The 15,079-nt window shown below is 39.6% G+C and overlaps 1 protein-coding gene across 11 annotated transcripts in view; it reads left to right on the top strand.

Annotated features, from left to right (window-relative positions):
• Window positions 1-15,079, top strand: part of LOC100333572 (putative uncharacterized protein MYH16) — a 43,169-nt gene that overhangs the window by 17,029 nt on the left and 11,061 nt on the right. For 7 of the 11 annotated variants that reach the window (XR_015503637.1, XR_015503639.1, XR_015503638.1 and 4 more), the window contains 4 exons: window positions 2,001-2,091; window positions 8,381-8,437; window positions 10,846-10,932; window positions 14,811-15,056. Coding sequence is in view for 7 of the 11 variants with exons in the window: in XM_087275476.1 (XP_087131602.1) it covers window positions 2,001-2,091; window positions 8,381-8,437; window positions 10,846-10,932; window positions 14,811-15,056 (481 nt within the window). In the remaining 4 variants the exon portion in view is untranslated. Of the gene's footprint in view, window positions 1-2,000; window positions 2,092-5,579; window positions 5,680-5,797; window positions 6,872-7,073; window positions 8,438-10,845; window positions 10,933-14,810; window positions 15,057-15,079 lie in introns of those variants that run through there. The other 4 variants (XR_015503640.1, XM_087275479.1, XM_087275478.1 and 1 more) reach the window with 4 other exon arrangements.

Below are 15,079 nucleotides of genomic sequence, written 5' to 3'. Positions count from 1 at the left end.
AAATAATGAACGAGTGAGTTTACAGTTAAAACAAGCAGAATAATCTGACAATGAGGGAGGAAAATAAGTTTATTTCAGAGCAAAAACAAGTTTATTTGACCTCTTTTTATATAATATTTAAAAAACATTATTACTAATTATATTCATTTTATACATTTGGACTAAAAACAAAACAAAAACTCGAAGAAAAGCATTTTTAAATCAAATAAAATAGTTGCGGCTGGAAGGGCATCTGCTGCGTAAAAATGTGCTGGAGGAGTTGGTGGTTCACTCCGCTGTGGCGACCCCGGATTAATAAAGGGACTAAGCCGACAAGAAAATGAATGAATGAAATAAATAAATTAATTAATGAATCATTTAAGCAGATTAATGCTAGAAATAAATCAAACGATTTACACTGCAAAACAATGATTGTTCACACTTTATTTTAAGGTGCACATCTCCTTAGTGCTGTAATAATGCATTAACTAAGCTTTTATCTCAATAAAGCACCACATTTCTGTTTATTAAGGTGGTTTACACTGCACAAAATACACTTCTCACAGTTTTTATCATGCTTCTAGGAGTAAAAAATATCAGTAATACTTTCTGTGAAGCTCACACTTATAATGAATAACAACTCTGTTTATAATCGTGTATAATCAGTCATAACACTTCTATAATAAAGACAAAACAAGCCTAAAACTCTATTATAAAGACACTTATAGCTACATCTATAACAGTGTTGTTGAGATTTAGTAGTGATGCATTTCATTTTTCAATGCACATGTCCATAATATAATATCATAGATGATTCATAAATATTAATTAGTCAGTCATTATTGTATTTATTATGATGCAGTCATGGATTTTATCTTGCTTCTAGTCCAAACATCTAAAAATTGCTAAATCAGGTAGCATTTTCTGGACCAGAGAAAAATATAGTGTTGTTTTCAGAAATAAAGAGTCAAAATGAAGAGAGATTCTCCTCAAAGTAAGCAGAATAATGCAGTTTTTGCTTTGATATAACATTATTTTGCTATTTTTTAAAGGAAAAAGACATTTTATTTCTGAGATCAAGACAATATCTGTAGCTTTTCTCAAACATGCTTCTTAAATGAAGAGTTTTTAGACATTTGGAAACAAGAAACAAGAAACAAGACAAAAGCTTTAAGTACGACCGCATGTCTACAGTGAAATGGCTGATAAATCCTGCCGAGGAAACTGATGAAGATTTATCAGTAAAGCAGACGTGTTTTCCTCTATAAGATGAAACTGAATGTGCTCAGAGCTTCATGTTCAGGCCTGTTAATCTGCAAAACACTGAATAAGCCCAATATGCACTTGATTACTTTTATTTTTATAGTTAATTTTCATAGCCTAGCTGGTGTAGATTTAATATCCTTTTATTTAATTCCCCCTGAAACATGTTTATGTACATTTAAAGTGACAGTTCAGCCAAAACTGACCATTATCATTCATTCTTTCACTTTTCGGCTTAGTCCCTTTATTAATCAGGGGCCCCCACAGCGGAATGAACCGCCAACTTAATCAGTTCCCCTATAGCGCATGTGTTTGGACTGGAAACCGGAGCAAAACCCACGCCAACACGGGGAGAACATGCAAACTCCACACAGAAACACCAACTGACCCAGCCGAGACTCAAACCAGAGACCTTCTTGCTGTGAGGCCTCAGTGATAACCACTGAGCAACAGTGTCGCCCTCATTTTGACCTCCTTTAGTAAAAATAACAGCAACATACAGTTTAACGAATGCAATAAATCTTTCCGCTGGCTGATTGACTGGCACCTTTAATAAGCGGAGACACAGGTGATGTTTACAGGTGAGCTGCTCTTCAGTGTTTCAGCAGTGACATGTACATTATTACACTCAACTTCAACTGTGTTAATCTGCTTTGACACGATCTACATTATAAGAAGCGCTGCAGAAATAAAGACTAATGAACTGACTATAGTGAGGGCTCTAAATGATGTCAGTTTTTCCGTCTGTCTCCTGTCAGGAAAGATGTAGAATTAAACAACACCAGCAGCCGTCTGGAGGCCGAGGAGCTGCTGAATGTCGGCCTGCAGAAGAAAAGCAAAGAGCTGCAGGTGAGACGCTTGTGTAGGTGTCTGAGAGTGCCACTGAACACACTGCAAAACACACTTTACTTAGAGATTATCTCCTGTTTCTAGCACAAACATCTCACAATTCTTAAATTAATAAGCATTTTTTAGACAGGAACTAAATATTGTCTTGTTCTCATGGTTATTATCAGGATATATTGAGTTAATGAATATCAGCGCATGTCTGTAGGCAGGATCTGGTTAATGTGCACTGTGTAGGGCACTGGAGTGAATGATATATTGAGCTCTGGATCATGTCGGAGACGTGTTAAAGCTGTTGAGAAGTGATGTTAGTTTAACCTCTGTCAGGATCCATGTCAAACCCAGGATTCTGAGCGGAGCTTTCAGGTGAGGGAACACAGAGTTTCCCGGGAATGCAAACATGCTGTGAGAAATGCGTCTTATTGTGGGAGAGTGAAGCGCTGAATAACCCAGCAGATTCTGCATTTTATATTCTCGTCAGTTCTGTGAGCAAACATCAGATTCTTAAAGGAACCGGTCACACAAAACGGAACACTCCCCCATCATTTACTTGTTTATTAGCTGAGTTCACTGCATAGTTGACTTGATGTATGTTTTGCTGCATTCACTACATACAGTAGTCTGCTTGACGTATGTTCTGTTGAGTTCACTACATAATCACCTTGATGTATGTTAGTGGGGTTTTGTCAAGTTCACTACATAGTCGATTTGATATATGTTTTGTTGAGTTCACTACATAGTCACCTTGATGAATGTTGGTAGGATTTTGTCAAGTTCACTCCATAGTCACCTTGATGTATGTTTGTTGAGTTCACTCCATAGTCACCTTGATGTATGTTTGTTGAGTTCACTATATAGTCACCTTGATTTACAGTATGTAAGTGAAACACAAAACCCACAGAGTTTAAAGTTTTGCCTAGTATTGTAAAGTTTTGGCAGGAATGTAAAGTTTTGGGCTGGAATGTGAAGTTTTGTGCGGAAATGTAAAGTTTTCCCTAGTAATGTAAAGTTTTGAGGATTTGTAAAGTTTTGTAAAGTTTTAAAGATTTGTAAAGTTTTGAGGGAATGTAAAGTTTTGCCTAGGAATGTAAAGTTTTGTGTGGTAATGTCAAGTTTTGCCTAGTAATATAAAGTTTTGTCCAGGAATGTAAAGTTTTGTGCGGGAATGTAAAGTTTTGCCTAGTAATGTAAAGTTTTGTGCAGGAATGCAAAGTTTTGTGCGGGAATGTAAAGTTTTGCCTAGTAATGTAAAGTTTTGTGCAGGAATGCAAAGTTTTGTGCGGGAATGTAAAGTTTTGCCTAGTAATGTAAAGTTTTGTGCAGGAATGCAAAGTTTTGTGCGGGAATGTAAAGTTTTGCCTAGTAATGTAAAGTTTTGTGCAGGAATGTAAAGTTTTGTGCGGGAATGTAAAGTTTTGCCTAATAATGTAAAGTTGTAAAATATGTAAAGTGCAGGAATGTAAAGTTTTGTGCGGGAATGTAAAGTTTTGCCTAGTAATGTAAAGTTTTGTGCAGGAATGCAAAGTTTTGCCTAGTAATGTAAAGTTGTAAAATATGTAAAGTGCAGGAATGTAAAGTTTTGTGCGGGAATGTAAAGTTTTGTGCAGGAATGTAAAGTTTTGTGTGGGAATGTAAAGTTTTGCGGGAATGTAAAGTTTTGTGCAGGAATGTAAAGTTTTGCGGGATTGTAAAGTTTTGTGCGGGAATGTAAAGTTTTGTGCAGGAATGTAAAGTTTTGTGCAGGAATGTAAAGTTTTGTGCAGGAATGTAAAGTTTTGTGCAGGGATGTAAAGTTTTGTGCGGGAACCTGTAATGTAAATCCAGATTGTATTGTTTCCTGAGTTTCTCTGAGAGGCTGTAGATGGACGAGACGGCAGACAGTTTCTCCACTGGAGTGTGTTCAGAAAACACAGACGCTCTTTGTCTTGATAGCGATGCTGAAAACTGATCTGTGTGTTGGTGAGGGTGGACATGTTTTCACTTTCAGAGGATCACACAAAGCCAGCTTTATGAGTCCGTCTGCACATTAATTACAGCACAGGTGGAGACAAACACAGAGGAGCCGCTGTTAGTCTGCGCAGGTGAAATATTGACTGATCATCAGAGGGCCAGATTTCTGACATAGACAGATTTAATAATGCACGTCAGTCAAACACAGGTAACAGTGTGATGTGCATGTTGAGTTTGCCCTGTGGTGTGTGGATACAGTCAATCAAACAGTCCAGCTTTATTAGTCTGTTTGCATGCGGATTCTTTTCTACCTTCAGTTAAATATATTTGTTGTCTTGTTTTTACTTCAAATGTCTAAATACTCTTAAATCAAGAAACGATTTCTAGACGAGCAAAATATAGTGTTGTTTTCAGAAATAATGACTTCAAATGAAGAGAGTTTTTCCTTCAAAAAAGCTAAATAATCTGACATTGGGGGAAGATTTATATTTGTGCTTCGCCTTTTGACATAAGATTATTTTGCTTTCTCCAATGTCAGATTATTTAGCTTTTTTTAAGGAAAAACTCAATCAATTAAGCAATAATCATGACTAATTGCTTACAAAATAAAAGACACAATATATGTGCATACATTTACATGTAGTTTTATTTTATATACAATGTTAGGTAAAAACAATAAATACTTTAAAAGTTAAGTATATATAATTTATGTACTTATATACTATATAAATATTTAGATGTACATGTTTATAATTTTATAATAAAATAATTAATTATCTAAACCCTTTCTATAAATTCATTCATTTTCCTTCAGCTCAGTCCCTTTATTAATCAGGGGTCGCCACAGCGGAATGAACCGCCAACTATTCCAGCATATGTTTTACACAGCGGATGCCCTTCCATCTGCAACCCAGTACTGGGGAAACACCCATACAGACACACTCAACACTGCTTTTGGCAAACGCTGTAATTAATTGTTTAAACGTGTGTGTGTATAATGTTAAACACATGACATGTGGGGACCTGCCCAAAATAAAACATGACAGAAAACACAGTTATAGTGTGTGCGCACAGTGACGCTCTGTGATTTATGTTAGTGGGGTTGTGTCGAGTTCACTACAGAGTGACTGAGAGATTGGTGACAGCCTGTGGAATTTGCTTTTAGCATCGCTAGACTCGGGCTAGTTATGGTTAGTTTGAGGCGCTCGGTTTTGAAGGTGTGTGTTTGTTGTGAGTGTGTGCGTGCACTTGCTTGTGCATGTGTGTTTTTGTGTGTGCTCTTCTTGGAGTGTGTGTGTGTGTGTGTGTTTGTGTACATACATGCATGGTGTGTGTGCTTGTGTGCCTACTTGTGTGTGCACTCTGTCAGTTTGTGTGTGTGTATATGTGTGCTCTCTCAGAGTGTGTGTGTGCTCTCTGTGTGTGCTTTGTCAGTGAGTGTGTGTTTATGCTTGTGTGTTTTTTGTACATGCGGGCGTGTATGAGTGTGTGTGTGTGTGTGTACTCTGTCAGTGTGAAGGGGGTGTGGATTTCTCTCAGTCTTTAGAGGTGAGTGTGTGTGTGTGTGTGTGTGTGTCAGTCTGTGTTTGCTCTGCTGCTGTATTCATGGCTGTTCTCTCCGCTGAAGTTCTCCGCTGGCATGTGAGTTTCTTCTGTCTTTCGGTAGTGTGTGTGTGTGTGTGTGTGTGTGTGTCTCAGGCCTCCAGGATGTGAATATCTCTGTAATAGATCTGAGGTTGTGTGTATGATTGTCCTGCAGCGATTCTCTCACAGAGACTTCCTCCTCATGACAGTGTGGAGATCAGCAGTCAGATCAGCAGATATCATAATGCAGTAATGTGCCTGGAGTCTCGGAGATGATCAATGCGTCAGGTTCACACTCGGTGTCTGTCAGCGCTTCACGTCTCCTGCTCGTCCCTCAGTCAGATTAAAACATCAAAGATCTTCTTCCTCTGTGTCTTCTACATTCTCTCCTCAGGATGTGTTTACTGGAGATGCTCAGTGTTCTGATGTTGCAGGGATTTAATTGTGGAAATAACCAAAAGTGCATGGCACGGGTCTACATTGTTGATTTTTTATAGGCCATTATCATATAAAGATCCTGACGTATGTTTTAAATGTCCGTTTCCTGTAATATTCTTTGTGGATGAGGATTCTAGCATACTGCAGTATTAACTATACTGATGCATTGTGAAGAATACTCTAGTAGTTATGACTACAGTAAACAGTGGTGTGTTGTAGTATAATATATACCCTGGATCATTTATAGTACTATAATTGTTGCATTACCATAGCAACTGCAGAATCACCACAATATGGAGTAAACTTGCTGTCATAAATATTTTGTGTGTAAATAAAATTGACGCATCTGTAAATATAAAAAATAAAAATAAACGGAGTGTACTCGTAACTTTACGAAGGTACAATTCCAGAATCTGCGATTAGAACAGACACAGATGGCACATTTTCTTTGTCTGTTTGTATACGACTGATGAATGTATTGTTATTGTGATTACACAAAATATTTATGACAGCAATTTTATTCCATACCACAACAGATCAATTACTTTAGCAGTTATTATTACCATAGCAACTGTAGAATCACCACAACAGATCAATTACTATAGTTGTGTTACCATAGCAACTGTAGAATCACCACAACAGATCAATTGCTATAGTTGTGTTACCATAGTAACTGTAGAATCACCACAACAGATCAATTGCTATAGTTGTGTTACCATAGTAACTGTAGAATCACCACAACTGATCAATTACTATAGTTGTGTTACCATAGTAACTGTAGAATCACCACAACTGATCAATTACTATAGTTGTGTTACTATAGTAACTGTAGAATCACCACAACAGATCAATTACTATAGTTGTGTTACCATAGTAACTGTAGAATCACCACAACAGATCAATTGCTATAGTTGTGTTACCATAGTAACTGTAGAATCACCACAACAGCTCAATTACTATAGTTGTGTTACCATAGTAACTGTAGAATCACCACAACAGCTCAATTACTATAGTTGTGTTACCATAGTAACTGTAGAATCACCACAACAGATCAATTGCTATAGTTGTGTTACCATAGCAACTGTAGAATCACCACAACAGCTCAATTACTATAGTTGTGTTACCATAGTAACTGTAGAATCACCACAACAGATCAATTGCTATAGTTGTGTTACCATAGCAACTGTAGAATCACCACAACAGATCAATTGCTATAGTTGTGTTACCATAGCAACTGTAGAATCACCACAACAGCTCAAATCAGATGCTTTACTGTAATATGATTCAAGAGCACTACAGTACTTCCTATACTGTAATATGTTTCCATCTGGCAGTGTGACACTAGATTTAAAGTGAACTGGATTCTCATCGGCAGGCATTTGCTCTTGTTATACGCATGAACTCATTTCCTCTTTGATACAGTTAAAATAAAGACTATCTTCAGTCAGGATGTTAGGATGTCTTGACTCGAGAATGGGATGTTTGTACTGTAAAGTGGAGGCAGAAAGACTGAGGAAGGTGCAGATTTCTGCAGTGTTGGCTGTTTTTGTCTAAGTCTGTGTCTGCGAGTGTTGTCTGTCTGTGGGAGGTTTTGTCAGCGTGTCTCTTCTAGTTGGCCGTGGCTCGTCCTCTGTGGTTCTGAACGGTGATTACAGTGAGTTTATCTCACATCCGGACACATTCACTGCGGAGAGAACACCACGCTTTTACTGCATCAACATAATTACAGGAAAACTCAGATGCACAATATGTACAGGTTGCTTTAAAAAAAAAGTCAACATTATTCTCCCTCCAGTGAAATGTTTATTAGTTTTCATATTTCCCGATTTGTTTTACAGAGCAAGAAGTTTCTCTCAGTGTTTCCTCTAATATCTGTTCTTCTGGAGAAAGTCTGATTAGTTTTATTTGGGCTAGAATAAAGCAGTGTTTAATAGTGTTAAAGTCATGTTAAGCTCAATATTATTCACCCCTTCAGCAATATTAGTGTTGGATTGTCTCCAGAACAAACCACTGTTATACAATGACTTGCCAAATTACCCTAACTTTACCCTCATTACCCTAGTGAAGCCTTTACATGCCACTGTAAGCTGAAAACTAGTGTCTTGAAGAAGATCTAGTCTAATATTATGTGCTGTCATCATGATGAAGAGACGTCAGTGATTATCAGATATGAGTTATTAACACTCTCCTCTCTGTTAAACAGCACTTAATATTTGGCTTATAGTTTTGTTTTCAGCTGTGTTTGATCTGCATGAAGTGATTAATATTGGGTGGAGTGTGTGTGTGTGTGTTTAACAGAAGTGTGTGTTTGGTGTCTCAGGTGCGCATTGAGGAGCTGGAGGAGGAGCTGGAGGCGGAGAGAGGATTACGAGCAAAGGTACGACACTAAACCAGCGTCTGCATCTTCAGTCAATAATCAATAATCATTACCTGGGCCGGGCCGTGGCATAGGCAGTATAGGTGAATGCTAAGGGCGCTGTACATCCAGGGGGTGCCAGAAATGGGCAGCACCCAACCTCAATCCCCCCACCCCCCCTGCGCTTCACTTTCACGAGGTCACACAAGAATAAGGCGTATTTGGCGTGCTGTCCAGGGAGAGGAGCTCAGAACCCCAGAGGAAAGAAACCCCAACACCCCTTATCAGGGTAGACAGAGAAGTTGGGGTTCGAGCGAAGCGTCTAGCCTGGCCCCAGAACACTCCCCCCGCGCAGATGAATGTTTAAGAGGGGAGGTGTCGGGTGGTGGAGGGATGCTAAAGGCGTGAGATAATGCAGGTAGGACAGCTTTTATAGGGGTTTGGTCTGATGCTGATTGGATAATAGAATGATTGTCACTGCCTACATTTACATGGACACCAATAGTTAGATTTGAATGCGATTAAGACAATACTCTGATTAAGAGTCGACCATGTAAACAGTGATTTTTAAATAATTTAATCAGATTAAGGTTTATTATTAAGGTGCAGTATTATTATCAATCGCATTATTAAGGTGCAGTACAGACATGTAAACACCTTCATCCAACTATTACCGGCATGTAGGGCTTTTCGCTGCGTTTTGCAAGAGGATAGTCCACAAACACCCACACACACACACACACACACACACACACACACACACACACACGGTTGTTTGACACTCTTTGCACCCACCGAGTCAGTGCAGACCACTGACACCTGCATTGTGAAATGTGGAGGTTTTTTCCAGCACTCTTCCAGCAGTTCATTGTTGCATCCAATATCTCGTTTGTGGCATGATCGTGGTTTGCACTGAGCGCTAGTTCAGATTGCTCCGGGACTGATCATCAAACAGGTTTGTGCCACATGTCGCTCTGGAACGTCGTCTCCTTTGTGAATTCAGTCCTGTAAATGAAAGCCGCCTGTTTTACTGTGAAACATGTAGTTGAATGCAGATGTTTACTGCTCTCTGGGCATTATTAATCAGAGGCTGTTTTCAGTGTGTTTAATCTGGATTCAGCTTCATTCAGAACTCACCCTCATGCTGGAAAACTTGTGACGTTATTAATAAAAATAATAATACCATGTATTTGACAAGCAGACAACACCTTAGCAACCACATAGCAACAGCCATCGTTCATCTTAGTAGCGTGTCTGAGAGATCTAAAACATATTGGGCTTTTTTAATTGCTTTCCAGCTGCAACCCAGTACTGGAAAACACACTTATGCACACTCACTCACTCACTCATACACTACGGCCAGTGTAGTTGATCAGTTCCCCTATAGCGCATGTGTTTGGACTGGAAACCGGAGCACCCGGAGGAAACCCACACCAACACAGGGAGAACATGCAAACTCCACACAGAAACACCAACTGACCCAGCCGAGACTCAAACCAGAGACCTTCTTGCTTTGAGGACACAGTGCTGACCACTGAGCCACCGTGACGCCCCTATATATATGATGTCGCACTTAAATGTGTGTGTGTTGATGTTTAGAGGAGCTGCAGTAGACTGATTGTGTGTGTGCTTGTTCGTAAGTATGTGTGTGCGTGTATGCGTAAGCATGATTGTCTGTGTGTGTGTGCGTGTGTGTGTGTGTGAGATGCCCTCATGTTGGGTGGTATGTTTGTGTGTGAGAGTCAGGTTCAGACATGTGCAGGTATATCTGCAGTCAGTGAGGTCCAGCTCATCCCAGACAGCCACACACACACACACACACACACACACACACACACACACACACACACACACACACACACACACACACACACACACACACAAGGACCTGCTTCAGTTTTATGTGTTGTAATAAAGCAGACGTGATGTTTGTTCACTTTAATCAGCATCTGTTGAACAGCAACGAGTCGGTGACATCTGAACACACACACACTCACACACACACTCTCTCTCATGTGTTTCATTAATAATCTCATGTTTTTGATAATTCAATTCTCTCATATAACCATGTTCAACATCTGAGGCTGAGGAAACTCACACGCAAAGCAGATAGCATACACACACTCACACACAAACACACAGAGCAGATATCACACACATATGCACACATAAACCCATACAAAGCAGACAGTACACACACACACACACACAAACACACACAGATAAAAACACAAACAAAACCACTCAGATGCATGCAACAAACCCTACATACACACGTACACATGCACACAGTCACTCATACACACATATACAAACATGCATTGAACATATGTGTGTCTGCTGTGTGTGTATGTAGGCTTTGCTGGGTGTGTGTGTGTGTGTGTCTTGAGCGTATATGTGTATGCTCATGTTCCCTCTGTGTTCTGCAGGTGGAGAAGCAGCGAGCGGATCTCAGTCGTGAACTGGAGGATCTGACAGACCGACTAGAGGAAGCAGGAGGAGCCACGGCCTCACAGGTACACACACACACACACACACACACACACACACACACACACACACACACATGATGACAATCAACACACACACTTCTGCAACACACAGCTGTCTTTCTGACATGTTAAACTCAGGATCTAGCTTGGGAGATAATGTATGTGCATGCGTGTTAAACGGTGTCTTTAACAGTGTGCTAAAGCATGCAGTGAACATGTTCGAAATCTGCTAAAGCGTGCACAGAGTGTACACAACTGCCATTAGCTCTTGTATAAACCCAAACACACAGATTAAAACAGAGCTTTCAGTAATAAAACTATACATCTATATTAAATCAAAATATAAATTATAAATCAAATACACAGCTGACATTACTGTGAAAATATGTGTGTGCATCTGAGTGTGTGCCAGTTGCTATTGTCAGTTAGTGTGTGTGTCTGTTATTGTCAGTTACTGTGTGTCTGTTATTGTCAGTTAGTGTGTGTCTGTTATTGTCAGTTACTGTGTGTCTGTTATTGTCAGTTAGTGTGTGTCTGTTATTGTCAGTTAGTGTGTGTCTGTTGTTATTGTCAGTTAGTGTGTGTCTGTTATTGTCAGTTAGTGTGTGTCTGTTATTGTCAGTCAGTGTGTGTGTCTGTTATTGTCAGTCAGTGTGTGTCTGTTGTTATTGTCAGTTAGTGTGTGTGTCAGTTGTTATTTTCAGGTAGTGCGTGTCTGTTATTGTCAGTTAGTGTGTGTCAGTTGTTATTGCCAGTTAGTGTGTGTCTGTTATTGTCAGTCAGTGTGTGTCAGTTGTTATTGTCAGTCAGTGTGTGTCAGTTGTTATTGTCAGTCAGTGTGTGTCTGTTATTGTCAGTTAGTGTGTGTCAGTTGTTATTGCCAGTTAGTGTGTGTCTGTTATTGTCAGTTAGTGTGTGTGTCAGTTGTTATTGTCAGTCAGTGTGTGTCAGTTGTTATTGTCAGTCAGTGTGTGTCAGTTGTTATTGTCAGTCAGTGTGTGTCAGTTGTTATTGTCAGTCAGTGTGTGTCAGTTGTTATTGTCAGTCAGTGTGTGTCAGTTGTTATTGTCAGTCAGTGTGTGTCAGTTGTTATTGTCAGTCAGTGTGTGTGTCAGTTGTTATTTTCAGGTAGTGCGTGTCTGTTATTGTCAGTTAGTGTGTGTCAGTTGTTATTGTCAGTTAGTGTGTGTCAGTTGTTATTGTCAGTTAGTGTGTGTCAGTTGTTATTGTCAGTTAGTGTGTGTCAGTTGTTATTGTCAGTTAGTGTGTGTCTGTTATTGTCAGTCAGTGTGTGTCAGTTGTTATTGTCAGTCAGTGTGTGTCAGTTGTTATTGTCAGTCAGTGTGTGTCAGTTGTTATTGTCAGTCAGTGTGTGTCAGTTGTTATTGTCAGTCAGTGTGTGTGTCAGTTGTTATTTTCAGGTAGTGCGTGTCTGTTATTGTCAGTTAGTGTGTGTCAGTTGTTATTGTCAGTTAGTGTGTGTCAGTTGTTATTGTCACTTAGTGTGTGTCAGTTGTTATTGTCAGTTAGTGTGTGTCTGTTATTGTCAGTTAGTGTGTGTCAGTTGTTATTGTCAGTCAGTGTGTGTCAGTTGTTATTGTCAGTCAGTGTGTGTCAGTTGTTATTGTCAGTCATTGTGTGTCAGTTGTTATTGTCAGTCAGTGTGTGTCAGTTGTTATTGTCAGTTAGTGTGTGTCTGTTATTGTCAGTCAGTGTGTGTCAGTTGTTATTGTCAGTCAGTGTGTGTCTGTTATTGTCAGTTAGTGTGTGTCAGTTGTTATTGTCAGTCAGTGTGTGTCAGTTGTTATTGTCAGTCAGTGTGTGTCAGTTGTTATTGTCAGTCAGTGTGTGTGTCAGTTGTTATTGTCAGTCAGTGTGTGTCAGTTGTTATTGTCAGTTAGTGTGTGTCAGTTGTTATTGTCAGTTAGTGTGTGTCAGTTGTTATTGTCAGTTAGTGTGTGTCAGTTGTTATTGTCAGTTAGTGTGTGTGTCAGTTGTTATTGTCAGTTAGTGTGTGTCAGTTGTTATTGTCAGTTAGTGTGTGTCAGTTGTTATTGTCAGTTAGTGTGTGTCTGTTATTGTCAGTTAGTGTGTGTCAGTTGTTATTGTCAGTCAGTGTGTGTCAGTTGTTATTGTCAGTCAGTGTGTGTCAGTTGTTATTGTCAGTCAGTGTGTGTCAGTTGTTATTGTCAGTCAGTGTGTGTCAGTTGTTATTGTCAGTTAGTGTGTTTCTGTTATTGTCAGTCAGTGTGTGTCAGTTGTTATTGTCAGTCAGTGTGTGTCTGTTATTGTCAGTCAGTGTGTGTCAGTTGTTATTGTCAGTTAGTGTGTGTCTGTTATTGTCAGTCAGTGTGTGTCAGTTGTTATTGTCAGTCAGTGTGTGTCTGTTATTGTCAGTTAGTGTGTGTCAGTTGTTATTGTCATTTAGTGTGTGTGTCAGTTGTTATTGTCAGTTAGTGTGTGTCAGTTGTTATTGTCAGTTAGTGTGTGTGTCAGTTGTTATTGTCAGTTAGTGTGTGTCAGTTGTTATTGTCAGTTAGTGTGTGTCAGTTGTTATTGTCAGTTAGTGTGTGTGTCAGTTGTTATTGTCAGTTAGTGTGTGTGTAAGTTGTTATTGTCATTTAGTGTGTGTGTGTGTGTCTGTTGTTATTGTCAGTCAGTGTGTGTCTGTTGTTTTTGTCAGTCAGTGTGTGTCTGTTGTTATTGTCAGGTAGTGTGTGTCAGTTGTTATTGTCATTTAGTGTGTGTGTGTGTGTGTGTCTGTTGTTATTGTCAGTTAGTGTGTGTCTGTTGTTTTTGTCAGTCAGTGTGTGTCTGTTGTTATTGTCAGGTAGTGTGTGTCAGTTGTTATTGTCATTTAGTGTGTGTGTGTGTGTGTGTGTGTGTGTCTGTTGTTATTGTCAGTTAGTGTGTGTGTCAGTTGTTATTGTAAGTCAGTGTGTGTCAGTTGTTATTGTCAGTTAGTGTGTGTCTGTTACTGTCAGTCAGTGTGTGTCAGTTGTTATTGTCAGTCAGTGTGTGTCTGTTATTGTCAGTTAGTGTGTGTCAGTTGTTATTGTCAGTCAGTGTGTGTCAGTTGTTATTGTCAGTCAGTGTGTGTCAGTTGTTATTGTCAGTCAGTGTGTGTGTCAGTTGTTATTGTCAGTCAGTGTGTGTGTCAGTTGTTATTGTCAGTCAGTGTGTGTCAGTTGTTATTGTCAGTTAGTGTGTGTCAGTTGTTATTGTCAGTTAGTGTGTGTCAGTTGTTATTGTCAGTTAGTGTGTGTCAGTTGTTATTGTCAGTTAGTGTGTGTCAGTTGTTATTGTCAGTTAGTGTGTGTGTCAGTTGTTATTGTCAGTTAGTGTGTGTCAGTTGTTATTGTCAGTTAGTGTGTGTCAGTTGTTATTGTCAGTTAGTGTGTGTGTCAGTTGTTATTGTCAGTTAGTGTGTGTGTCAGTTGTTATTGTCAGTTAGTGTGTGTCAGTTGTTATTGTCATTTAGTGTGTGTGTGTGTGTGTGTGTCTGTTGTTATTGTCAGTCAGTGTGTGTCTGTTGTTTTTGTAAGTCAGTGTGTGTCTGTTGTTATTGTCAGGTAGTGTGTGTCAGTTGTTATTGTCATTTAGTGTGTGTGTCAGTTGTTATTGTCAGTTAGTGTGTGTCTGTTGTTTTTGTCAGTCAGTGTGTGTCTGTTGTTATTGTCAGGTAGTGTGTGTCAGTTGTTATTGTCATTTAGTGTGTGTGTGTGTGTGTGTGTCTGTTGTTATTGTCAGTTAGTTTGTGTGTCAGTTGTTATTGTCAGTTAGTGTGTGTGTCAGTTGTTATTGTCAGTTAGTGTGTGTGTGTCGGTTGTTATTGTCAGTCAGTGTGTGTCAGTTGGTATAGCGTTGTGTTCAGAGCTGATGGTGTGTGTGTGTGTTTGCAGATGGAGATGAACAGGAAGCGTGATCTGGAGCTGCAGCGGCTGCGGCGGGAGCTGGATGAGTCTGCGCTGCAGGCCGATGCAGTTTCAGCAGCGATGCGCAAACGCCACAGCGATGCACTGTCAGAGCTCAGCGAACAGTGCGAGAGTCTGCAGAGAACCAGAGCCAAACTGGAGAAGGAGAAACAGAGCCTGAGTCTGGAGCTGGACGAGCTCACACACACACTCGACACACTGCAGAAGAACAAGGTAATGACACACACACACACATA

This window comes from Danio rerio, chromosome 12 (genome assembly GCF_052040795.2).
Source record: "Danio rerio strain M-AB ecotype USA chromosome 12, GRCz13ab, whole genome shotgun sequence".
NCBI lineage: Eukaryota > Metazoa > Chordata > Actinopteri > Cypriniformes > Danionidae > Danio > Danio rerio.
Note: the sequence above shows the minus strand (reverse complement) of the source record. Positions and strands in the feature narration are given on the sequence as shown.